A 24,723-nucleotide genomic window follows, 5' to 3' on the forward strand; every position below is an offset into this window, starting at 1 on the left:
GACATATTTAGCCTCTACAGTAAATAGTGCAACACTGCTTTGCTTGATTGATGCCCACTAAAATACACCTGAACCAAGGTTAAATGCATATCCAGATGTGCTTTTCATATCATCCTCACTCCCTGACCAATCATTATCACAGTAGCCAATAAGCATTGCTTCCTTCCCTTTCTCATATGCTATACCATAATCAAGAGTGCCTTGAATGTACCTAAGTACTCTCTTGGCAATTCCCATATGTTTTCTGGTAGGACCATGCATAAATCTAGTTAACAGACTTACTGTAAACATGATGTCTGGCCTTGTTGCAGTCAAATATAGTAAGCTCCCAACTATCTGTCTATATAGACTTTCATCAGCTTGTTCACTTCCATCCATCTTAGATAGTTTTTCATTCACTGCAAGAGGGGTAGCAATTGATTGACAATCTTTGAAACCAAACTTATCCAACAATGTCTTTGCATACTTTTTCTGGTGCAAGAAGATGTAAGAATCAGTTTGTATCACAACTAAACCCAAGAAGTGATGCAACAACCCAAGATCAGTCATTTCATACTGTCTCATCATCTCAGTTTTGAACTCCATCATCAATTTGTTTGAACTTCCAGTGTAGATGATATCATCCACATATAGAGAAACAATGAGTAATCCACTTTTAGCAATCTTCACATATAATGTTGCTTCACTAGGACTTCTTTGAAAACCAGCCTTAGTGAAATAGGAGTTGATTTCTTCATGCCAAGCTCTTGAAGCTTGCTTAAGACCATATAATGTCTTCTTGAGTCTGTGAACTCCCTCTTCCTTGTTCTTAATCACAAATCCAGGGGTTGATCAACATATAACTCTTCATGTAATACTCTATACAAAAATGCTAACTTCACATCTGATTGAAATAGTCTCCACCCTTTCTGTGCAACCAAAGCAACCAATGTTCTAATTGTATCAAGCCTAGCAACTGGTGCAAAAGTTTCATTGAAGTCTATTCTAGGCTTTTGAGAGTAACCCTTTGCAAATAGTCTTGCTTTGTTTTTCTGCACTGAGCCATCAAGATTCAACTTGGTTTTGTAAACCCATTTGACACCAATTACTGGTTTATTAGATGATCTACTAACCAACTCCCAAGTATTCTTCTTCTCTATTATTGCAATTTCATTCTCCATTGCTTTCTGCCATGCTTCATCCTTGACAGCTTCTTCAAATGTTTCAGATTCAATGATGCACAAATTGCACATTTCATACACTTCTGCAATGCTTTTATATTTCAGTGGAGTGTGATCAACATCATGTGGACTTGAACTTCCACTATCTCTTGCAGCACCAATTCCAACATGTACTTCTTCAATATTTTCTGGTGTCTCACCATCACCTTCTGAAATCTCAGTTTGAATCAGACTTGATTCACTAGTTTTCTTTTCTTTCTCAGTAAGCATATCAGTGAGTGGAATTGAGATACTGCATTTTTTATGCCTTCCAATCCCAACTTGCTTCCTCATTGAATACTACATCTCTGGAAATAACAACTTTTCCAAATTCAATGTTATAAAGCTTGTAGCCTTTCTCACAGCTTCTATACCCCAAAAACACACATCTTGTGCTAGCCAAATCAAGCTTTTGTCTTTGTTGTTCCGGAACATGTGCATAGCACAGAGAACCAAACACCCTTAAATGCTTAATTCCTGGCTTTCTTCCACTATAGGCTTCGAATGGAGTTTTCTTGTCCAATGCCTTAGTTGGACACTTATTTAGGACATATACTGCAGTGTTAACTGCCTCAGCCCAAAACTTCAGTGGTATCTTCTTCTCAAACATCATACACTTAGCCATCTCCACAATGGTCATGTTCTTCCTTTTAGCCACTTCATTCTACTGTGGTGAGTATGACACAGTGAGTTGCATGTCCATTCCCATTTCTTCACAGAACATGTTGAACTCAATGGATGTATACTCTCATCCTCTGTCACTTCTCAGTTTCTTCAACTTATACACACTTTGCAATTCAACAGTAGCCTTAAACTTCTTAAAGACATTAAACACTTCATATTTGTATCTCAGAAAGTAAACCCAACATATTCGAGTACAATCATCTATAAAAGTAAGGAAATACTTATTTCCAACCTTTGTAACAGTTTGCATTGGTCCACAAACATCAATGTGTACCAATTCCAGTGGAATAGTGGCTCTACTTGTTGTTTCTCTTGGAAAAGAATCTCTACAATGTTTCCCAAGAATACACCCCTCACACACTTCATTGGTGTTCTTGATTTCTGGCAATCCAAGCACTGTTTCTTTCTTTTGTAGCAGCCTCAAACTATTGACATTCAGATGCCCCATTCTTCTATGCTAACTCAAAGTTGACTTACTCACACTTGCTCTTAATGCAAAATGCAAATTTGTTTGAAGTTTCAAAGGAAAACTTCTATTTCCTCTCATTGGCACCTTAACAACAAGATTAGAGAGAGAGAGAGAGAGAGAGAAAGAGAGCAGTCATCATAAATTTCAGCTTATTATCTCCAAAAATCAAAAAGTATCCATGCTTCATCATATGTCCCACACTGAGTAAATTCTCCTTAAGACTAGAGACTAGCATTACTTCTTTGATATACCTCTTTTCTATCTTAGTGTCAACCACCAAACTTCATTTTCCAATAACATCAACCAATTGTCATGCCCCATTTCTACTTTTGCAGTTATGCTTCTATCAATATCAACTAGCATATCCTCTCTGCCAGTCATATGATTACTACAACCACTGTCCACATACCATACATCTTCCATGGACTTCTTATCAACTGCATTATTAAGATAGAACATGGTTGGTGTAGGAAGAACCTGAGTTGCATAATTCAGCTGCTGAACATTTTTCTTGTTGTTGCAGTCCTTTGCAATATGCCCTATTTTTCCACAACAATGACACTTAGGTTTGCCTTTAAGAAAACATTCTCCATGATGATACTTATCACAGTGCCTGCAAGGGTTTTTGCCACCTTCTACAGCTGCAATTTGCTTCCCAGATTGGTAAATAGGCTTTTGATCCCACTTTTTAAACTTTGGCTTCCAATTCTTCTGGTATTGATTCCCTTGATTCCCAGAAGCATTGATAGGTTTGGGATTCACACTAAGACTTGTAAATGCTCTCTCAATCTTATTCTCATTATGTCTCTCCAATCTCTATGCAAAACTTTTTAACGAGGCAACTACCTCTTGGACCTCAATCACATCTATATCCCTTGAGTGTTCAATTACAAAACATATAGGATCATACACGGAAGGTAAACTAATCAACATTTTCTGCACAATTTTCTCTCTAGACAATTCCTCTCCATAACTTCTCATTTAATTTATTAGATCAAACAATTTTGTAAGATAAGCAGGCAAAGACTCAACATCTCTCATTCTGGTATATTCAAATTCTCTACAAAGACTTTGTAATTTGACATTTCTAACCTGTTTGACACTATGGAATTCTTGCATCAAGATATCCCAAGCTCCCTTAGAGGTTTCTTCGTGAGAGATCCAAGGGAAAATCTCATCAGAAACTGCTCCTTGAATCAGCCCCAACGCCTTGGCATCTTTCATGAGCTTCTCCGAGAGAGATGCAGCATCACTCGATCCCTCATTCTCCTTCTTCTTTTCATCAGATTCATCAGCTCCATTCGAATATGAGCACTCTACTCCTTTTTCAACAAACTCCCATAACCCATAAGATTTGAATATAGTCTTCATCCTTATGCTCCAGAATTCATAATTCTCGCCGTTGAAGATCGACGCTCTTATCTCACCACCTCCAGACCCTGCCATGTTAGACATAGATCTTGCAATCAATTTCTTCAAATTTCAACTCGTTTCCTTCACAGATTCAATCGTCCAATGTTAAGCGAGCAAACCTGGCTCTGAGGCCATGTTAGAATGTAGAGACTATGATCTCTATTGTAAGGAGTGAAGCGAAAATGGAGATGAAAATTTTCTGGAAAATCTTAGAGAGTTGCAGAGAGGATATTCATACAGAGCAAAAATTGCTTCATTCATTCACAGACAGCACACAAAGCATGTGCAAGAATAAAACTGTTGGGAGGAGAGAGAGATTCTCTCTCACAAAGTTCATTCTCCACCATTCATGTAATCTACCCTATAAGATAGCTACGAGTGGCAACACACACTACTATCACTAAGATTACATCTTAGTTGTCCAATTAAAATATAATCCAATGTCTCACATTTAAATATGAAATACTAAAAGTTATGCTAATATTTCTCTTGCACAAGCACTTATATTCCAACAATTCTGCGAGTTAGCTCTATATGCTTTCAATTGATTTTACTGGTTGCAGAGTAAATTGTTAATGCAGCATTCTATTTCACAAAAGCTAATTTACAAGATCATGTTTATCCGTATATCCAACTTGGCAACTTCGCACATAAGCACCGTAAATGTAAGAGCGATGAGGTAAGTTATTATACGTACATGTCCTTTTCTTGTCATCGCTCTGTGCAATCTACCATTGGTAAATACATTAACTTCTTATCTGAAGCCACCCATAATTAAGTAGGTTCTTTTGTTTCTTTTCAATTTTTTGTTTACTCTTACTTTAAGGGTATGTCAATGAAGAAACACGATACTGAAGTCCTCCAAATGAAATATAATCGAAATCTTAAAAAAACTGAAAAGAAGCACATCATTAAATTCTTGGCCTTGGGCAGCATTTCTCCTTCTACCAACGTACTTATGCATCTCAATAGGGCACCTTTGTAGCAATGCTTCTCGTTTGCTATCTTTGAATGACAAAAGCCATGCATGGCTCATCCATACAAAAAATATCTCATGTTCAAATGTATGTGCAAGTTAGAGACATTTTAGTAGCGACTGGATTGACATTTTTTCGATGATTTAAAATCGTGCGATTCCTCGTTGTTTCTGTGTTGGTCTACCGAAACTTTTCCATCTTTCAGTACTGGTGGTAGTTGTTGTACCTTGCTTATGCTTTTCTGATCCTGATCATTTGTGCAAACACTTCCGCCTTCTGATGATTTTTCCTCGGTACAGCTATTGCCAGCTAATGTAACAGTAGCAGTTTCTTTTTGTGATGCTTTTCTGCTGTTCTTTCTGCTATTGGAAACGATTTCTTCTGTTGACCCACTGCTACTGCTTCTAGAAGATGCACTTGCATATTTGGATTGATTGCTGCTCACTTGGCTTGAATTACCATCCAAATTATTACCACCCTTGCTGCCCTGGTCACTTGAATTAACACTGTCGTTCCGTGATATCATGCTGCCCCTTGTAAATGAATGCCATTCTTTGGATTCTGTAGAAGTTACTTGGCGTTCATTTTCGCTACCTTCACCTTCTGAAATGTCAACGCTACGGCGGTTGCTCTTTGAATTTCTGATACTCTCTTGATCAGAAGCCTCCTGATCTTCGTCATCATCTCCTGCATCATCAAGATCATCGTCTTCTGAATATTCAGAAACACATTCTGATTCGTCATTGTTCTCTTCACGTTTTTCAGTTGGGGTCAGATCAGCTGGACGAGGAGCAGGAACAGCCTCAGGAGGAGGAGGAGTTGTGGAAAGAAAACTTAGAGTATTCACAACGTCACTCATGAAGGGACGAACTTCTGCCTCCTCTTGCAAACACATGGATGCTATTGCAACAGCTTGATTTAGATCCTTTTCTGGGAATTGCTTGTTAAGAAGAGGATCTGCCATGTCAGGATACTTTTTCGGGTCCCTGAATATGGGTTGTGCCTGCTCACACACATTAAAAATAGAACGAAGTTACACACGATGGTAATGATGAACGAGAGTGTGAAAATCATAAGGTCAATTAAAGAGACGTATTGGATAAGTGAAAAATTATAAGATAATTACCCAAGATACTAGATTTTGCTCATCATTTGACCTTGTTGTGTCAATGGCTCTTCTTCCGGTAATGAGCTCCAGAAGTATAACCCCGAAACTGTACACATCCGACTTCATTGTGAATTCACCCGATTTTGAATACTCAGGAGCACAGAAACCATAGGTTCCCATCAGTCTTGATGGTCCATGACTCTTATCTCCCTCGGAGCCAAGCTGGGCAAGTCCAACATCTGAGAGCTTTGGATTGAATGCTTCGTCTAGCAAGATGTTTGAAGATTTCAAATCTCGATAGACAACTGGGGGATTGGCTTTTTCGTGCAAGTACTCCAGTCCCATAGCAGCACCATAAGCTATTTTAACTCGGGTGTACCAATCTAATGGCTTGTCATCTGGTCCATTGCCTGCAGATAGTTTTGTTCATCCATAGTTAGGCAGCTGATAAAAGGGTTCTAAATCAAGAAAGCGGTAGAAAAAGGGAGGGTTGCGCACGTACCAAGAACACGATCGTCTACAGAACCCCCGGATATGAATTCATACACCAAAAGTCTTTGATCTCCATCAGCACAATATCCAATTAGGTTAACCAGATTTGCATGGTGTAGGAGGCTTAGCATCAAAACATCCCCAAGAAACTCTTTGTTCCCATGCATTCCATGTCTGTCCAGTTGCTTCACCGCCACCACCTATAACCAAGATGGAAAAACCAGTCTTAGTAAATTCATTACTCAGTAGCAAGTCCTCATTAAAACCTAATAACCAAAAGAAACCGAGAATTTTTATAACCTGCCCGCTCGACTGAAGAGCTCCCTTATAGACTCTTCCAAATCCACCTTCCCCCAAAAGAAATTCCTGCCGGAAATTCTTTGTTGCTGTCGCAAGCTCCCGGAAAGTGAAAGTCTTTGCATTAATATCTGCTGGATTAACTGCCTCGGTGGCCTCTGCAGGTTTTTGTTTCTTCAATTCTGCAGAAAAATGATAAGGTTTTAGGCCCTTTCCAATACCTTTTGACAGCATTGTCAATCGTTGTTTTGGATTAGTTTCTATATCTAGTGTATAACTGCCCTAGCTAATTGATTCTTTTTTAACAGTCCACATTTCGTAGCTATAGCAATTTACAGATTGATACCACAACAGATAGCAGCGCAAAAATATGGTCGCCTAGTCATGGAAAACCTCCTCTAAAACCTTTTGCAAAATCTGAAATTGTGAAGGCATTGTAATTTAGACATGCATTCATCTTTAATATTTACGCTATTTCTGTAACGATAGTTCTTGATATTTCTTACTTCATACTTCACATGTATATATATGGAGAAGTATTGAGCGACAGATTCATGCACACATATTCATTATTCACCGTAAATTACAACCAGCCCTTCATTGTTTCGAAATCATTTATAACCAAAGATTGAGAAAAGTGAAAGAAAAATAAAAACGAAAACTTACCTTGCGCGATAGGAGGAGAAGACGAGTCATTCTCTAATCTCTTGTTGCTATTTGATCTCTGACTTCTCTGTGAGCCGAAACACGGAAAACAACTCATGTCTTCTGACTAATCTCTGATATTCAGGAATCTCCTTTCAACATACAGAAGAACTTTGGCAAACAATCGAATGCTTGCTAATTCAAAATGTAGTTAAAATATCACAATGCCAGACTTTTTCCAAAAAATTAATCAATTTAACAAGAGTTAAAAAGAAAAATGTAGGTCAAACTCAAAACTTGTTTGACAAGAAAGAAACAAACGAAGGCGCATAGAGGAGGAGGAGAAGCGGATCAGGGTCCTCCGAGAGTATTGAAGGAGGAGGACCCCGGAGGCGGGGAGGGGGTAGCTAATTGCAATGTCGAGGACAAAAAAACAAAAACAAAAAACTAACTTAGGAGAAGGAGAAATGGGAGGCAATGCATCTGCATGGTTTTGGGGGGTCGGGAAATGTGAGATTTTTCCTTAGACGTCTCGCAGAAAAAGGTGGAGATGTGAGTGGATGTGTCTGGCCGTTTAAAACTAAGGAGAGAGAAATGTGGGAATTTTATTGAATTTTAGTTAAAAAGACAGGCTATAGAGGGAGGGTTTACAGCCCAGGAATTTTCGTCAGCAGTTATTTTAAGGACATAAATTTTTTATTTGACTTTGCATTGCCATTTTAGTTCCAACTCCATTTCTTTAGTTTCTCTGTTTTTAATTTTTTAATAAGATTTTAACACCTAAAATGAGTAAGATAATAGGATTAGATGCTTGTGTGAGTAGTATGAATGCATTAGTACTCTTTTTTTTTTTATACCAAATTAAATCCCAATGAGAGAGTGATTGGACTCATGGGCGTCCTTTTAGAAGGGAGCCTCATTAAAATAAACTTTACTTATATAAAGTAACTCCCAAACACTAATTAATTAGTATAAGAGCAATTCCACCCTAAAGACTTTGCGCCAGCATCCAGTCCATTTATCCACTCAGTGAACAGTGATAGACCCTAATGAACAGTAATAGACCAAATGCATATCCACCCCTAAAACTAAATAGCCTAGTCAATTTTATTAAATATTATTATTATTTATTATAAAATAATAATTTGATTTATTAAAATATTATCAATTTTATTAAACTCTATTTAATCCACCGTTCCCACTCCCCCTCAACCTCACCATGTCGCGCCGCTCACTCAATCTCCGACCAAGACCTCAACACCCAAGGCTTCAACCTCCACCGCACGATCGCAAAGCTCAACCTGGACCACCTCAACAAGGTGTTCGTGGCCATCGGGTTTTCGAAGCGGGACCTGAACAAGATCTGGACGGCACTGGAGCACACGAACTTGCTGCTGTGGATGGAGTACAGGAAGATGAAGCGGCCAGTGGTGTTCGCGAGGTCGACGGGAGACGGCCTCCAGTTCAAACTTCCTTCTGACGCCACTCTGGCATCAGATGAGCCGGTCCCAAGGTCTGTCACTTTTGTGCTGGCCTGGAGACCAGCTTGGGCTGGGTGCCAGGCAATCCCGTGGGATGGAGAGACTTCCCTAGGTGCCGGGCCATTTTTTTGGCTGTGTGCCGGCCTATCCCACCCCCAGTGGAACTGCTCTAAGTCTATGTGCATGACGTCTCTTTTTTAAATACAGAATATAAGCATTGAAAAATTTAATTTACTTTTATTCAATTTTCTTCTTTATTAATCCTAGTTGTGTATTTATGGTATAAAATGGCCACTTAGGGCTTTGTACATAAAGCAGAAAATCAAAGCGATTAACCAATTTAACACTAGAATTCTGAAGTTTAAACTCTAAATTATGATTCCCTTGCACTATCAATCATGCATATCTATAACATTATTTTTGGATGAAGGAAATAAACTTGAAATTTGAGACAAAAGTCAAAAATTCTAAATTGACATGTATTAATTCCCTTATTTGGATTTATAAACATAGATATTTAGAATTTCGCGTGGAAAAAACTTAAAATTTGGGACCTCCAATTCCCAAGTTTAAGTTCTATGTTTTCAACCTAGGAGGTGCGACTATTCAATCTTAGGTTTTCGACCTAGTAGGTGCGACTATTCGGTGGACAAGGGTTTCGGTGTAGGCAGTTTGGCTGTTCTTCAAAAAGTTTTTTCGTTTTTTTTTTTCTTCAGACTAGCTCGTGATGCCAAATTAGAATTCATGAATACTTCAATTTTATTCTTTTTACGAGGAGCAAATATATATAGTTGTACAACCTTAATCACAATTGATCTAGAAAACCTAAGAAAGGAGCCTTAGTATAATCAATTACAATATTCACATTCCTCTTCTTACATATTATAACAAAGCTTTAGGTTTATTGGCTAAGGAATGTACCTTTATAAGGAGCTGTCATGCCTTTATATAGTAATAAATTTGAGCTTGATGGTGATTCATAAGGGGACGTGTGGCATTCTCTAAGTGGTAAGTTTGAACCCCAAGTTATTCCGCCCTAGTTAACATTTAACTAATAGAGACGTGATGAGGGACACTAGTTAAGATTCTCATTTAGAGAAGGCTTTAAAGAACATCGAAAATCATGACCAATATGTTGGCAGTCCCACATCGATGGGGGAAGTTAACAAGGGTGACTTTAAATATGATTACCCTACTCTAACTAATATCGAGATCTTTTGTGATAAAACCTCACACCTGACGGATTGGGCAGGTGGTAAACTTAGGGACAATATCAGTGTCGTTAGAGTGGGGCCCTCACCAGCTGGTCGATCTAAAAAATTTCAACATTAGTATCGGTATCGTTAAAGTGGGGCCCTTCAGGCCCGTCGATCAAAAAATTTCAACATGGTAGCAGAGCCCACGGTAATGGCCCCGTGCAAGCCAAAAGCTTGTCACCAGGAAGTGTGGTTTGGAAACAAGCTTGGACTCTTAACATAGAGTCGGCCTTTGAGTTCTTAAAAGGCACTTCCTTAAAAGATTGAAAACAAGTTTGGACTCCATTGGAGCCAACTTCTAAGTTTCAATTGTCGATGTGTGGATCTTTACGTGTGAACCACTAAATGGGGTTACATGTGATGGGGCGTGTTGGCAGTCCCATGTCGGTAGGGGAAGTCAACAAGGGTGGCTTTAAATATGATTAACCTACTCTAACTAATATCGAGGCATTTTGTGCTAAAATCCTACACTTGATAGATTAGTCATGTGATAAAATTGGGGACAATATCGGTGTCATTAGCGTGAACCCCCAGGCAGCAGCAGCAATAACGAAGGTTATAATTTTTTTTTTGAAAATTCCTAGGCGGAAAGACACCATTTTACTTTATTGAGATAAAAAAATATTTATATGATTATAGTAGGGACCATTAGTCCCCCATTTCTTCTTCACACTCACTCACACCCCATCCCTTTTACGAGAGCAGCAAACTATGCCCCAAAACTCACAATTCACAAATATACCCTCAAGTTCTGACTTGTTAAATTATATTGGCAATGTATTTAATTTTGTATACATGAAAATAAATTTTAGTCTACAATCACCTAATGGAGATTAATAGTTAGCACATAATTCAATCTCTTACATATATGTAAATATTTGATAATTGGTAGTGTTCATTTTGATTGTTTTCATAGTAGTGTTCATTTTAATCTTTTCAAATGAGTAAAAAAATGAAGAGTCGTATGTATTTGGAGTTTACCTTAAAAAAATAGGTCAACTACAATTTACACTGTTCACATTTGGAATGATTTTTAAAATGGGTCACGAAGTTTTAAAATTCTCATAATGCATTATAAGATATTGTTTGGACCCAAATTTACATCATTGGCCCATGCAATCAAGGTCGTTGAAATGGGCATAGCTCCCAACTGTTGGATGGAAAAATAAGGATAATTCTATTTTTAAAGGCTAATATTATGGTTTTTACCATAAAAATTATCTTTTAATGAGTTATTTTAACATATTCTTAAGCGGGATAGATATCTCCAAGCAAGCGGAACAGTCCGAATTAATTTGGAGTTGTTAGCTGTGCATCGGATTAGAGCAGCTTGGATTTATCTTCCAAGTTTGATATCAAGTTTGTTGCATGCACTTGGTCTGAAAGCATAGGGTAATGCTAAGATAAAGATCTTGGATAATGATGACATTTAAGAAGCCTAAGTCTTTTTGAGATGATGATGGATGTTGTTAGGCATTATCAAATCAAAAGACTAATTTGAAGATGGGATTGCATGCACGTGGCCACAAACTAAGCCTAAATAGCATGATTTCAACAAGTTTGAATAGTAATCCGTGGGGATATTTGAAGATATTCTTAGGAATATTATTGGCAGCTTTCGTACTTCTCAGAATACAATAATACAATGTGGTCAAACATACAAGCTCTATAAATACAGGATGTACTAGGATGAGAAGGGGACCTCCAATTCAACACACAACTGCCCTGCGCAAACCTCTCAAACATCTTGAGATTTTTTATTTTCTTTTCTGCCAACACATCTTCAGTTTGGATAAACAACACTGTGAAGGCAACCGGCGAACATCTTTAGTTTGGATAAACAGCACTGTTACTGTAGAATCAGCCGACCGAGGAGCACCTTGGATAAACAGCACTACGTCGAGGCCAACTGGTTACCTATCCAAGTCTCGGTCGAGAAGGGTTTTCGAATCCTTATTGGCAGAGGTCATCTCATTAGCCTTCTCGGTGAAGTGAGATATTACCAGGTTACTACATTCGGCACCCTGAAAGCCGAATTTGATATTGAACTTCGCAGAACTAGCAGCCTTCTTTAGGCTCAAGAATCCAAAGGTCGAGACTTGTTCCTTCCTTGGCCGCAATCGCAAGATCAAGGAGTCAGCAACGCGCTCAACGCAACATCAACAAATTGTACTTCTCGGCCGAGCTTGGCCGACGAGTTGGCACGTCCCGTATCAGCCAAAGGACGTAGTTAGCTCATTAGTTACTCGGCATGCGCGCCACGTAGGCTTTGTAATTTTTAGGGTCAACAGATATATTATAAGTGTATTAATTTTTATCTTCGGCCAAATTGATGATGATTTATTAAATTGATGACATTGTGAGCTTGAGAACCTTATATGAGCTAACTTGTAAACTATATTTGCACCGGATTGACAAAAAACCTCTTTAATTTAGGATTATTAACCTTTTTCAAATTCGACTTCGACGAGTATTTAACCGAAACTGAAAGGTCATTGGTGTCGAAAATGTGTTTTTTTGGATGACTAATCAGAAAAGAAAAAAAATAAGTCATTTGAATAGAAGAATTTGCGACGATCAACGACAAATTTTTTCCTCGAAAAGTTTTTCCAACGGCTCAATACCTTTTCATACAGCATTTTACCCTTGCTAAGAACGTTTCATTATGCAGTGAATGAGCACATTATGGAATGTTTTCATGACATGAAACCTCGTCAGCAACAATTTTTACCTTTTCAAATTTCGTCCCTCCCTTCAATAATTCTTGACTTCGCCACTGATTGCTCATCTAACCTAACTCACATTTGTTTAATTTTTCCTTTTAACATCTTTTGTTACTTTTAATTTTATATTGAGGAAACAAGTAAACATGTGGGAGTGAAGTGGAAAATAGAAAGTAAAACAAGGTGTGAGTGCGTTTCCGACCCCAAAGCCAAAGCCAAAGCAAAGTGACGAAAAGATTAGTACAGGGGAGGAGGAGGAGGAGAAGGAGTACAAGGATTGTGACATGCGTGGCGGCAATTAGCGAGCACATGCAAACCAAACAGTCGACACATATAAAGTCCCTCTTCGACACGTCAAAAACACCCCACATGCTTCCTTCATCATATTCACATTCTTCCCCCATCCTAATCTTTTTTGTGTTGTCTCAATTCCCAAACCCTCTTTTCTTTTTATTTTATTTTTTCCATCGTCATTTTCTTTGACAAAAGTGATATTACAATCTACGAAAGATTCTAGAACATTTAATTTTTTTTTTCTTTTTCATGCATGTGTTTTTTTGTGATTTTTAATTAATCCAATGCTAAAAAAAAATAGTTTGTATAAAACGAAATAATGTGTAACAAAATTACTTACTATGATATGTTATAATTGGAAGTTTTGTTATAATACTTTATAAGATCTAAACTGTTGAGAATGAATTTTGCATTGAAATATATATATATATATATATATATGTGTGTGTGTGTGTGTTTATAAAGACTTTGGTTACTCTTCATATTTTTAATTGATTTTACCATAAAAGATTGTAAAAGTCCAATTATAAATCAAGCCGTTCAATACATTGGTGCATTCTATGCACCGGTATAATATAAAACTTTTACTAATTTACGGGAGACTAGTTCAAATTTAAATGCAGTGGGACAAATGCATTGTTACAACCAGCTGATCACATTCACCTATATGTCATTGTTGTTCTTAGGTCAAATTACTCGCAACTAGTGTGACGATACATCTTTCTTCTTTTTTTTTGTTCAACGTTTTGACGATTGACGAACGTTTCAGCATTCGCTGATGTAGCCTAGAGGTTATCGTCACCAGTATTATGATCAGCAATGCCAAAGTGGCATTTATATTTAAGGAGCATTACGTTTACTTATGTTTCTTTTTTAATAAAAGCGATATTTCTATTCTAAATTGTATGTCGTTGATACCGAGCCGGTCCTATGATATTAGCTATGCCTTGCTTGGTCCCTCGGCACGATAGAGATTCCGTAACACATCATGAGCACTGGGATAAGGGGCGGTTGAACGACTCAAGTGAACCGCTTTTTTCTTATTACAACCTAAGGAGAGAGAAGGTATGAATCCAAAATGAATTCGGTTGAAAAGAAATACTCTAACACCAAGGCAATCAATCACTTGCTACGACTAGTATGCTTTTGTTTTTGTTATCTCCTTTCTAATCTAACCGATATATATATAGATGCATTAGGTTAGGGTTAGTGTCATTCCACTTCCATTCAAAAACTAAAGAGAGATCGAGTAGCAAAGCGCGGAGATAAAATTGTTTACTAGTATGCGTGCCTAGTTAATGAGTTTTGTAAGTCTTTATGTACTTATTTCTCTTAGTGTTTGTCTTGGCTTGAAAGCCCAAGGATTTTCCCAGTAGTGGATTTTGCCTCGTTAAATCCTACATCCTGTGTGCACATTTCATTTATCGTTGTAATTGCATATGTGTAGGATAATTTGATATGTGTTGTGAATATGAAAATTAAACTGAAAATTGAATTGAATTTTTAAGTTGGAACCTATTCACCCATATAGGTTAAACTAGTACCCATCCTAGAATTTTCATCCTTTTTTTTCGTTTTCACTAAACATTATCCTTACAAATTTTGTCATTGTGTAACTGTTGACCCTAAAAACTACAAGCCTACGTGGCGCGTAGGCCGAGTAATTAATAAGCTAACTAAGTCCTCCAATTGTATGCAGGGCGTGCCAACTCGTCGGCCAAGCACGGCCAAGGAGTAAAATGTGTTGATGTTGCATTGAGCGTGCTGCTGACTTCTTGATCTTGTGACTGCAGCTGAGGAAGGAACACTCATCGGCCTTCGGGTTCTAGAGTCTGAAGACAAGGCTGCTAGTTCTGCGAAGTTCAATATCAAATTCGACTTTCAATGTGCCCAATGTAGTAACCTATAACACATCACTTCGTCGAGATGGCTAATAAGATGACCTCTACTAATAAGAATTCGAAAATTCTTCTCGATCGAGACTTGGTTAGATAACGAGTCGGCCTCGACGCATTGCTGTTTATCTAAACTGAAGGTGCTCCGGGAACGCCTGATTCTACGGCAACATTGTTGTTTATCCAAACTGAAGATGTCACCGGTTGCCTTCACAGGGTTAATGTACTTGTTTGGCATAGCCAGATAATTTTGTAGTCCAATTGCAACTCTATTTCACAGAACCAAAGTCAGAAACCAAGGCATATCCTTCAGATAGATGTTCGTGATTTTCCAAACCTCATAAAAGCCTATCCAAATAAAAGTCTTCTTATCATCACAGCCTAGCCTACCTAGGTTTGTCATCATTATTCAAGACCATTATTTTCTTTTTAATTTGCCCCTTATCTGTCTGAGTGTAGCCATGCATGCCACATGCTTTCTTCCAATTTACGCATAATCCATGCAAATCTTATCACCCATTTACTGGAATATGCCGTTGCATGCGGCCTCCTTCATTATCTGACTCACAGAACTTGATAATCATTCTGCCATACTCTGACTCATTTCATGACAGTCATGCTATCTTTCCACGAAATTGCAGCAGTATTAAACCACATTGACATTATATCACCACGACTTTATCACCCAACTGTGTTTTTGATAATTCAATATATTATTTAGAGATAATTATTATGATAAAAATCAGGATATTATTCCCTAATAATAATTAAAATTATCTTGATTCAGTCATCTAACAGTTTAGAACTTCATTCACTCAACAACTTCGATTATTCGGACGGATTGTGTAATTTTGGGTCCAAACAATAACATAACTGAGATGTTGGACCCAAATGCAGAAATGTTGTATTTAGGTAAAAACATTTATTTTTCCTTCTTTATTCGATTAGAATCTCAAAATTCTGATTTAAGTTTTTGCCAAATTCATATTCAAATTTGTATTTTAATATATCACAAAAATTATATTAGTAATTAACACAAATATACTTTCTTTCCTTCTCCAATATAAGGCTTAGACTTAAGACTCAAATTAAAGTTTCAAAATTAAGGTTCGTGCATTGAAAAGAAAATAAGAAAATTCAAATTCATCACCATTTTTTACCTATATAAGAAAATGTGAGTTTTGTGTTAAGGTAACTTTACGCCATCTCCAAGTTCCAACTAAAGACTACAAGTCGTTTTTAACCAAAAAAATGTGCAAGATCCGTTTCTAACAAGAGAGTTACTGTAGACTAAAAGTGTTGTTTTCAATTTGTAAGTAGGGGACTCGACCGATGTAAAGTAGCAAATTTAATATCTTCTTTTGCAGAGTTTAAGGATGAGTGTGGACTCCTATTCAAAATTCTTCATGTTCGAATTACAAAATTATATGCTTATGATCATAATCAATCATATTATGAATTACTTTATAAAGATCATTCTGCAAAATATGAATTAAAACTAAAGTTGTTTAGTTAACCTACCATGAAAAATATATAAACGGTTCGTAATACTTTTACTAATACTGTTAATTTGTTTTATACAATTTGATGATTAAACTTAGGTTTAATTTTTCACAGAGACAATTTTTATAAAATATTTCATAATATGAACGAAAACTATAAACATAATTTTATAAATCGATAACTAATAATTTTGAGTATGAATAATTGTTGTAACATTCTTCGTGGATTGTTGTCACAACCAGAAGATAAAGTACATGGAATGTTCTTTTTCACTTTTCTTTAAAAAAATAATGATAAAAAGGGGAAGTCAAATAAATAAAACGGATTCTGATTTGGGAAAAAGATATTACCTTTTTCTTTTACCTTTTTATTTATAGCTTTAACTTAACAAGATTTGGCAAGTGGGCCTATCACAGTCATGAATCTTATTCTTGCATTACGGCGTTCGCGTAAGTTCAAACCATATCTAATCTAACAAATTTAATATTTGACCTAAAAAAAATTGAGCATAATAAATTTAAAAAAAAACTAATGAAAATAATTTTAAAATTTTAAATTTTAACGATAAGAACAAAATAAAAAATAAAATAAATAGTATCATAATTGATATTTTAGTGTAAAAATATGATTTTTCATTAAAATGAACAGTACCGAAAATTTTTCGTTAAAACTCTGTAAATTCTAATGTTATTATTTTTTTTGTGGTAGGGTCCAGGAGGATCCTAAGACCCTTTCACAGCGGGAGAGACTTAACGGCTAAGCATTCATCACTCTATAAATACACAACCGGCCCTCTGCAATCAGAAAACATACGAAAACAAATTACAACGTATTTTCCATTGTCCGAGGAACCCATTAAAATCACAAAAATGTGCAAGTTCTTCTTAGGCGGTGGCGGAAACCAGGAGAAAACAGATGATGTCGGTGGCGGCGGAGGCGACCCCATGGATCTGCAGGCCTTGCCGGAGGGATGCATAGCCACCGTTGTCTCGCTGACCACGCCTCGGGACGCGGGCACAATGTCGTCGGTTTCGAGGAGTTTCAGGTCGGCCGCCGAATCCGACGCCGTTTGGGACAAGTTCCTTCCCCCCGAGATCCACACTATCCTGTCCTCCTCGTCGCCCTCACGGCCGCCGCTTGTGTCTCCCTCCTCCACTTCCAAAACCAAGAAGGAGCTTTTCCTCGCTCTGTGCGACAACCCTGTTCTCATCGAACAGGGCAAGTTGGTAATTTTACTACTTTTCTCCTTTGCTCCTTTTCTTTTGTGGGATTGTTTGTTTATTTTAGTTGTGGATTAGCGTTCTGTTTCACTGATGTGATAGAGTCTTAGTTGATATGGATTTGTCGTGAAATTTCCGTACTGGAAAGTACAAAGTTTGGAACTTTGGAGGCCGGCAAGATCATAGGTTTTGCTGTTGGCCAAGGAAGATCATAGGTTTTGTTGTTGGCCGAGGAGAGAGTGAGTAGGCGGTGGGACCAAATATTTTGTGTACATTTGGTGATGTGAATATTGATGAGATGTGACAAAAATGGAGGAAAAATGTTGACAAAATTGTGATGACATATGGGATGTCATGCCCATTTGTTTTGTACTTCGTAGTTTAAAAGTTGTCTAGCGATTTTAGCACTCGTTCTTTTTTTGTAACTACATAACAAACACCGGCGGATCTATATAGGGATCCAGGGGTCTCGGAACCCTTTGGAAGCTTGAAGAAATATTTGTGATCGACCTTCAAGACCTTCCAACAATTTGGGCAGATGCAGTGGAGAGGCTTATTGCCTTCATGAATGTGCAAGCAGCAGTGCTTATAACAAAGAAAAAGAATAGGTTTTTAATTTTTGTTTTAAAAAACCTAGTCAAATCGACAACGTTTTTAAGTCAGGTCGTTATAAAAAATGTAAAAACTAAAATTCTTTGTTTTCTCTATAGAGCCCGAGAACCCCGGTCTTTTCTAGTATCTTCAAATTATATTTAAGAACACCCAGACCCAATCATCGCGACCTTCCAACTTTGAACCCAAGTTACCCTATTCCCCACCACCATTTGCCCTTCCACCGCCTTTAGCTGCCTAATTTTATTTCTTCCAAATTCATATAAGTTTTTTAATCCTAAACTTTAGTCGTAACTCCCAGTTAATAATATATATGCTACATTAACAAATTTTATCTTTGTAGCGTTATGTTGTTGAGGAGAATTTGTTCGTTTTATTACCTTTAAGATTAATCTTGATTTATTCAATGAACCAAATTCAGTAGAAAATAGTGATACGAAACCAAATTAGTCAAATATTTTTTTTTCTTTTTTTGAGCTTTTATGTTCGGACCCTCCGAGCTTGAAATCCTGGATCCACCACTAATAACAAATTGTGAATTATTCACTTTGAAGTGCAGATGGTTGAGGGAATAGTGTTCAATTCTTTTTAGCATTAGAAGAAGTAAGATGAAACGGTTGAAAAACTGAGTTAGAAATTCGAATGCATTCTATTGTTTCCGGTTTTTTTGTTTGTTTTTCAAAAGCGTTTTCTATTTCTCACTGTTCTAAGATCCCGAGTTTTAATTGGAATGATAATGCAGAGCTTTTCGCTGGACAAATGGAGTGGGAAGAAATGCTACATGATTGCTGCAAGGGCCCTTTCGATTGTTTGGGCTGACACTCCTCACTACTGGAGATGGATTTCTGTCCCCGACTCGAGGTCTCTTAAAATTTTCTTCTTTTCTTTTAAAGAAATTGTTATCAGCATTTTGAAATAGTCATCCGTTTTGCATCCCATCCTCGTGATTGATGACTGTAGATAATTTTTGGAGTGCGATAACAATTCCATGCTTTTGTTACATAAACTCTCTGTTATTGTAAACAAACAGGTTTGAGGAGGTGGCAGAGCTTATTAGTGTGTGCTGGCTTGAAATCCGTGGCAAAATTGGGACACGGATGCTGTCCCCATCCACGTTTTACAAAGCTTTTCTTGTGTTCAAGTCAACCGCAGGGGCTCATGGATTTGGGAACCAACCTGTGGAGGTCACAGTGGGTTTAATTGGGCAGGAGCCCACGAAACATGTGGTGTTTCTGGACGGGCAGAGAGGTCAAACCCAAGGTCAGGGCTACCACATTGCCGGGCCTTGGCGTATTGGCCTGTTCAACCGCAGACACATTCCCGGCCTCCAGTCGTTCCAGTCGTTCCAGCCAAGGGAGATCAACGAGGCCCAGTACCCGAAAGAGCGGAACGACGGGTGGCTGGAGATAGAGCTGGGGGAGTTCTTCTGTGAAGGGGGTGAAGGTGGGGAGTTGGAGATGACTTGCTTGGAGGTTAGGGGTGGACAGTGGAAGGGTGGCCTCATTTTTCAAGGGATTGAGGTCAGGCCTAAAAGGATGTAGAAATCAAGTGGCAGTAGGGTAATATTGTCCTTTTGAATTCAAAATATTATAAAATTGAGCTATGGTAATTCAGATTAAAAAAGGTGTCTGCCTTTTTATCTTTTTTTTTTCGCATTTGGAAAACGTCGCAATTGAAACGTGTCAATGTCATAGTCAATTGCTAGCTTTGTTGTTGTCTTTGTGTTGGTACTATAGAAATATAAAGCTATCGGTTCCATAGAAAAGTGACTTGTGAAGAGTGAGTTTGGTTTTTATGTATAATCTTTAGTTTGGTGAAGGAAATTATTATTAACCACAAAGAAACTGATATACAAGCAAAAAGTCAAAAAACAAAGAAACATAAACAAGCAAAAAAGGGGTCAATCAAACCAACCAACAAGAGTCCAGTCAAGTAGTTAAGGCCCAAACACAGGGAAACACACAACCGAGAAATTTGTTGTTGTCGCCTCTACTGGAACAATGCATTTCGATCTGCAACCAACCAATAAGAGCCCAGCCAAATAGTTAAAGCTCAAAGACAAAGAAACACACAACCAAGAAATCTGCTATTTTCGCCTCCACTAAAACAGTGCATTTCGATCTGCACAATCCACACTCATCACCTGACATTACTTGGAACACTGGAAATAAGGATAACCAGCAATTGAAAGAAACGAGTCGGCTATCAAGAAAAAGAAGCCCATGGAAAATCATGAGCAAAAATGCCAAATCCAACAGACATCAAAAGGTGGTGGTGTTGGGAACACCTGAGACGGTTGAAGAACTAGAACTCTATGCACTATCTTGAGAGAAAGTATGACTGAAAAACGAAGCTCAGATGAGTGAGATCGAAGCTTAGATGAACAAGAGGAAGGGAGACTAGTAAGGTATGAAGAGGATGACATATCAAGATGTAGAGGAGGGGGAGTAAGCAGCAGAAAAGGGGAAAAGAATAGACAAGAAGAAGGGGAAATTGGCAGCCGACCCCAGCCAATGTTAGAGTTGGCACCACCGATAAAGTGAGGGTATTTTGTCTGATCAGTCTCTCTACTTGCTTTTCAATTTAACGAACAATGTTCATGCAATAACCAAAATGATTAACTATAGACAAATTTAGGAAATATTTTTATCGATTTTCAATGTCAGATACTAAAATGAGGAGTTATGCCAATTTTAAAGACTATTTTAACTAAAAACCTAGACTTTAAAAGAAAAAAAATTGAAATTACATCTTTTCCACGACCTTTCATGGTGTATAGGGATTGGAGAGAAGATTTATTTTGAACACTAATGGGACCTGAGTTTTTTATTTCAAAGGTATTCAAGTTTATTGAAGTGAAAAATTTCTCTGTATTTAATTTAATTAATTAATTAATTTTTTATAAAAATGATGTTTGTGAATTTACGACTAAATTTTAGTTATAAATGATAAAAACTTGTCGTACAATTCAAAACGGAAAAAAAAAAAAAACAAAAAAAAAAAAAAAACAAAAAGAGGAAAGGTTTTGGTCTATCTCCTCTCGAATTGCCGGACTCCAGCTTAGAGAACGAAGAACACCCAAAAGCGGAAAAAAGCACTTTCAGCAGAACGCAGCTTCTCGCTCTCACCCCCACCAGGTTCTCCATTTCTTCCTCCCTTTCCTTCTCTAGTTTTTCTATTTTAATCTCACATAATTTGATATTTATATTCCACCACATCCCACAAAAGAACCACTCACTTCAAATTAGAAATTAAAGCACAAGTTGTTGACTTTAATCGTTTTGTGCAATGATTGTTGAAAAGGAGAAGAACCCACTTCGTAAAAGTGCTTATATGAAAAGCCTTTTGGGGTATTGGGATTGATTAGTGTTTGGATCCGCCGCTCTGAGATTCCCAAATTGTCGTTTGGAAAAAAAGTTTGGGAATTTCTGGTTGTTGATTGTTGTTGTTGTAAAATTTCAAGTCCTGGGTTTGAGTTGGGAATAATTTTGGGGGCAGAATGCTCCATTTTGATTTAATGGCTTATGAGTAATTTAGTTTATAGTGTTGTACGTAATCACCAGTTTGTCGGTGACTCAAATGGCCACATTGACTGTTCCGGTGACGTTTGCCTTTTGTGCAGTCGAGTCGGGTCTGAGGGTTCATCAAATTTAACCTACATTCTGTTGGATAAGACTTTTCTTAAGCCGTGCTTTTCGGTTTCTGTTTTTGCCTTCAGTCTGAGGATGATGGGATGAGAAATTGTGTGTAGCAGTGAGAAATGTGCGAGGTCTTACAGCTACTAGGTAGTTTAACCGTGTTATCCGTAGATTATGTGGCAAATGAAAATTGAGTCTGCTATTGGAGCAAGAGTGATACGGAGTTTTAGTACAGTTAATTGCATAAAAATGGTGTACCCCTCATTTGAATGGCTTGTTGCATGTGGCTCGAACACAAGTAATCTTAATACCGGTGGATCCAAAGTTTCAAAATTGGGCCGATAAGTGAATTTTTCCGTGTCTTCAAAATTTGTTCAATAGTTGATACCATTTATTAATAAAATTGCTCATGGTATTTTTTGTTTTTTTGTTTCATAGGCGTGGTAATAATGTTTCTATCCTTGTAAAAGATGTAATTCATCAACACCACAGGGTCAAAGGATATACCTTGAAATGCTCTTATCCTATATCACAACCGCCCTTCACTTATGGTTATTGATTAGTTAGGACAGGTATGATTCTTCCCATTTGGGTCTCCTGTTGATCAGTTATGTGCACACACATGCACGCATGCACACACAGAAAAATGCTGCTTCCTTGTTCTTGTGTTCCTATGCTGTATCCATATATAACAGGAGGTCTCATGTAGTGCAGTGTTTACGATACACCCTTTCAGAAGAATCATCAATCTGTGTCGGGATGAGGGGAACTGTTAGAATCATGTGAAACTTCTGCTACTGTCGTGGATACATGGAAGATCAATCTTTAGCTGTGCAGAACAATTCTCATGCTTTGACAGAATATGCTTTAGACTTGGCTATTGGGCAAGAATTTCCTGATGTTGAAACATGCAGAAGAAGATTGAAGAACATTGCTCTAGTACAACATTTTGATCTTCGTATAGTGAAATCAGATCGCAGCCGGTTTATAGCGAAGTGCTCCAAAGAAGGTTGCCCATGGCGTGTCCATGTGGCAAAATGTCCCGGAGGTCCAACCTTTACAGTAAGAACCCTGCATGGTGAGCACACCTGTGAAGGAGTTCTCAACCTTCATCATCAGCAAGCATCAGTAGGTTGGGTTGCTAGGTCTGTAGAATCACGGGTTCGGGATAATCCACGGTATAAACCAAAAGAGATCCTGCAAGATATCCGGGATCAGCATGGAGTTGCTGTTTCTTACATGCAAGCTTGGCGTGGCAAGGAGCGTAGCATGGCAGCACTTCATGGAACTTTTGAAGAAGGGTATCAGCTTCTTCCTGCATACTGTGAGCAAATAAAGAAAACCAACCCTGGAAGCATCGCTTCAGTTTTTACCACTGGACAAGAAAATTGCTTCCACCGTCTCTTCATTTCTTACCGTGCATCAATATATGGGTTTATACATGCTTGTAGGCCACTTTTGGAAATTGATAGATCGCACCTCAAAGGCAAATACTTGGGTTCCTTACTTTGTGCTGCAGCTGTTGATGCTGATGATACATTATTTCCACTGGCAATAGCTATTGTTGATGTGGAAAGCGATGAAAATTGGATGTGGTTTATGTCAGAATTGCGAAAGCTTCTTGGAGTAAACACTGACAACATGCCTAGACTAACAATACTCTCTGAAAGACAAAGGGGTGTTGTAGAGGCGGTGGAAACCCATTTTCCTAGTGCCTTCCATGGTTTTTGTCTGCGTCATGTTAGTGAAAATTTTCGTGATACGTTTAAGAATGCGAAGTTGGTGAATATCTTCTGGAATGCTGTTTATGCTCTCACTGCAGTTGAATTTGACAGCAAGATTGCAGAGATGACAGAGATTTCACAAGACGTGATTGCATGGTTTCAACACTTCCCTCCCCAACTTTGGGCTGTAGCATATTTTGAAGGAGTGCGATATGGCCATTTTACTCTCGGTGTTACGGAGTTGTTGTATAATTGGGCTCTTGAATGCCATGAGCTCCCTATTGTGCAAATGATGGAGCATATTCGTGATCAGTTATCATCGTGGTATAATGACCGCCGGGATACGGGAATGAGATGGACGTCAATTTTAGTACCATCTGCTGAGAAGCGGATTCTAGAGGCAATGGCTGATGCTCGATGCTATCAAGTACTTCGTGCAAATGAAGTTGAATTTGAGATTGTGTCTACGGAGCGGACAAATATTGTGGATATACAAACTCGTGTTTGCTCTTGTCGCCGTTGGCATATATATGGTCTACCTTGTGCACATGCTGCTGCTGCACTTATGTCTTGTGGACACAATGTCCATTTGTTTGCTGAGCCTTGCTTTACAGTAGCAAGTTACCGAGAGACCTATTCGCAGATGATTCATCCCATTCCGGATAAGAACTTGTGGAAGGAGCCAGGCGACGGAACAGAGGGTGGAAGCACCAATGTTGATATCATGATACGCCCACCCAAGACCCGACGGCCACCTGGAAGACCCAAGAAGAAGGTCCTTCGTGTAGAAAACTTCAAGAGGCCGAAGAGGGTGGTTCAATGCGGTCGCTGTCATATGTTAGGGCATTCTCAAAAGAAATGTACCCTGCCGCATTGACCTGAATTAGACTGTTTAAAATCATTCGTACCCCTAGATTTCGGTTCCTTTTTTCCCTTTCACTTGTTCAAAAACGCAGTAGAATCGGTTGTGTGGAAGTAATGTTAATGTATGTTTTAATTTAACTACTTCAATTGCGAAATAAGGATTCGTTTTCGTTTTCTTTTGCACATTCAATCTATTTATCCTCTTAGATCGTATCATAATTGTCCGGGG

The 24,723-nt window shown here is 38.0% G+C and overlaps 4 protein-coding genes across 9 annotated transcripts; 2 read left to right on the forward strand and 2 right to left on the reverse strand.

The window, feature by feature from the left end:
* Positions 1–2,610: 2,610 nt before the first annotated feature.
* Positions 2,611–3,798, reverse strand: LOC125473926. The gene is made up of 2 exons (XM_048577349.1): positions 3,445–3,798; positions 2,611–3,168 (listed from the first exon to the last, which is right to left on the reverse strand). The coding sequence occupies exons 1-2, from the start codon at positions 3,796–3,798 to the stop codon at positions 2,611–2,613; spliced, it is 912 nt and encodes a 303-aa protein (XP_048433306.1).
* An 832-nt stretch (positions 3,799–4,630) lies between these two features.
* LOC103930403 (probable serine/threonine-protein kinase PBL26) lies at positions 4,631–7,855 on the reverse strand. The gene is made up of 5 exons (XM_009339741.3): positions 7,306–7,855; positions 6,643–6,821; positions 6,353–6,542; positions 5,869–6,260; positions 4,631–5,745 (listed from the first exon to the last, which is right to left on the reverse strand). Exons 1-5 carry the CDS (start codon positions 7,400–7,402, stop codon positions 4,852–4,854), a joined length of 1,752 nt encoding a protein of 583 aa, XP_009338016.2. The 5' UTR covers positions 7,403–7,855; the 3' UTR covers positions 4,631–4,851.
* Positions 7,856–17,215: 9,360 nt separating this feature from the next.
* LOC103930354 (F-box protein PP2-B10-like) lies at positions 17,216–19,907 on the forward strand. The gene is made up of 3 exons (XM_009339674.3): positions 17,216–17,662; positions 19,011–19,129; positions 19,299–19,907. Exons 1-3 carry the CDS (start codon positions 17,306–17,308, stop codon positions 19,807–19,809), a joined length of 987 nt encoding a protein of 328 aa, XP_009337949.2. The 5' UTR covers positions 17,216–17,305; the 3' UTR covers positions 19,810–19,907.
* Positions 19,908–21,268: 1,361 nt separating this feature from the next.
* Positions 21,269–24,677, forward strand: LOC103930355. 6 transcript variants are annotated; one of them, XM_048577246.1, is made up of 3 exons: positions 21,269–21,405; positions 22,345–22,478; positions 22,602–24,677. In XM_048577246.1, the coding sequence occupies exon 3, from the start codon at positions 22,717–22,719 to the stop codon at positions 24,505–24,507; it is 1,791 nt and encodes a 596-aa protein (XP_048433203.1). In that variant the 5' UTR covers positions 21,269–21,405; positions 22,345–22,478; positions 22,602–22,716; the 3' UTR covers positions 24,508–24,677. The 6 variants fall into 6 exon arrangements, with proteins under 6 accessions (XP_048433203.1, XP_009337951.2, XP_009337950.2 ...); XM_009339676.3 differs by having other exon boundaries at positions 22,616–24,677; XM_009339675.3 differs by having other exon boundaries at positions 22,621–24,677.
* The last annotated feature ends 46 nt before the right edge of the window (positions 24,678–24,723 follow it).

Source organism: the organism of the source record quoted next, unplaced genomic scaffold (assembly GCF_019419815.1).
Source record: "Pyrus x bretschneideri cultivar Hongxiangsu unplaced genomic scaffold, Pyrus_bretschneideri_v1 Contig11, whole genome shotgun sequence".
Taxonomy (NCBI): Eukaryota; Viridiplantae; Streptophyta; class Magnoliopsida; order Rosales; family Rosaceae; genus Pyrus; species Pyrus x bretschneideri.

Bases quoted from the DNA above. Each gene is read 5' to 3' on its own strand.
- LOC125473926 (XM_048577349.1), bottom strand. From the start codon at position 3,798: ATGGCAGGGTCTGGAGGTGGTGAGATAAGAGCGTCGATCTTCAACGGC. The intron at 3,169-3,444 runs GTTAGAAATGTC...AGTTTTGCATAG, and splicing joins AATTCCATAGTGTCAAACAG to AGATTGGAGAGACATAATGA.
- LOC103930403 (XM_009339741.3), bottom strand. From the start codon at position 7,402: ATGAGTTGTTTTCCGTGTTTCGGCTCACAGAGAAGTCAGAGATCAAAT. The intron at 6,543-6,642 runs GTTATAAAAATT...TCTTGGTTATAG, and splicing joins CTCTTCAGTCGAGCGGGCAG to GTGGTGGCGGTGAAGCAACT. The intron at 5,746-5,868 runs GTAATTATCTTA...GTGTGTGAGCAG, and splicing joins AGCAAAATCTAGTATCTTGG to GCACAACCCATATTCAGGGA.
- LOC103930354 (XM_009339674.3), top strand. From the start codon at position 17,306: ATGTGCAAGTTCTTCTTAGGCGGTGGCGGAAACCAGGAGAAAACAGAT. The intron at 17,663-19,010 runs GTAATTTTACTA...ATGATAATGCAG, and splicing joins TCATCGAACAGGGCAAGTTG to AGCTTTTCGCTGGACAAATG. The intron at 19,130-19,298 runs GTCTCTTAAAAT...GTAAACAAACAG, and splicing joins ATTTCTGTCCCCGACTCGAG to GTTTGAGGAGGTGGCAGAGC.
- LOC103930355 (XM_048577246.1), top strand. From the start codon at position 22,717: ATGGAAGATCAATCTTTAGCTGTGCAGAACAATTCTCATGCTTTGACA.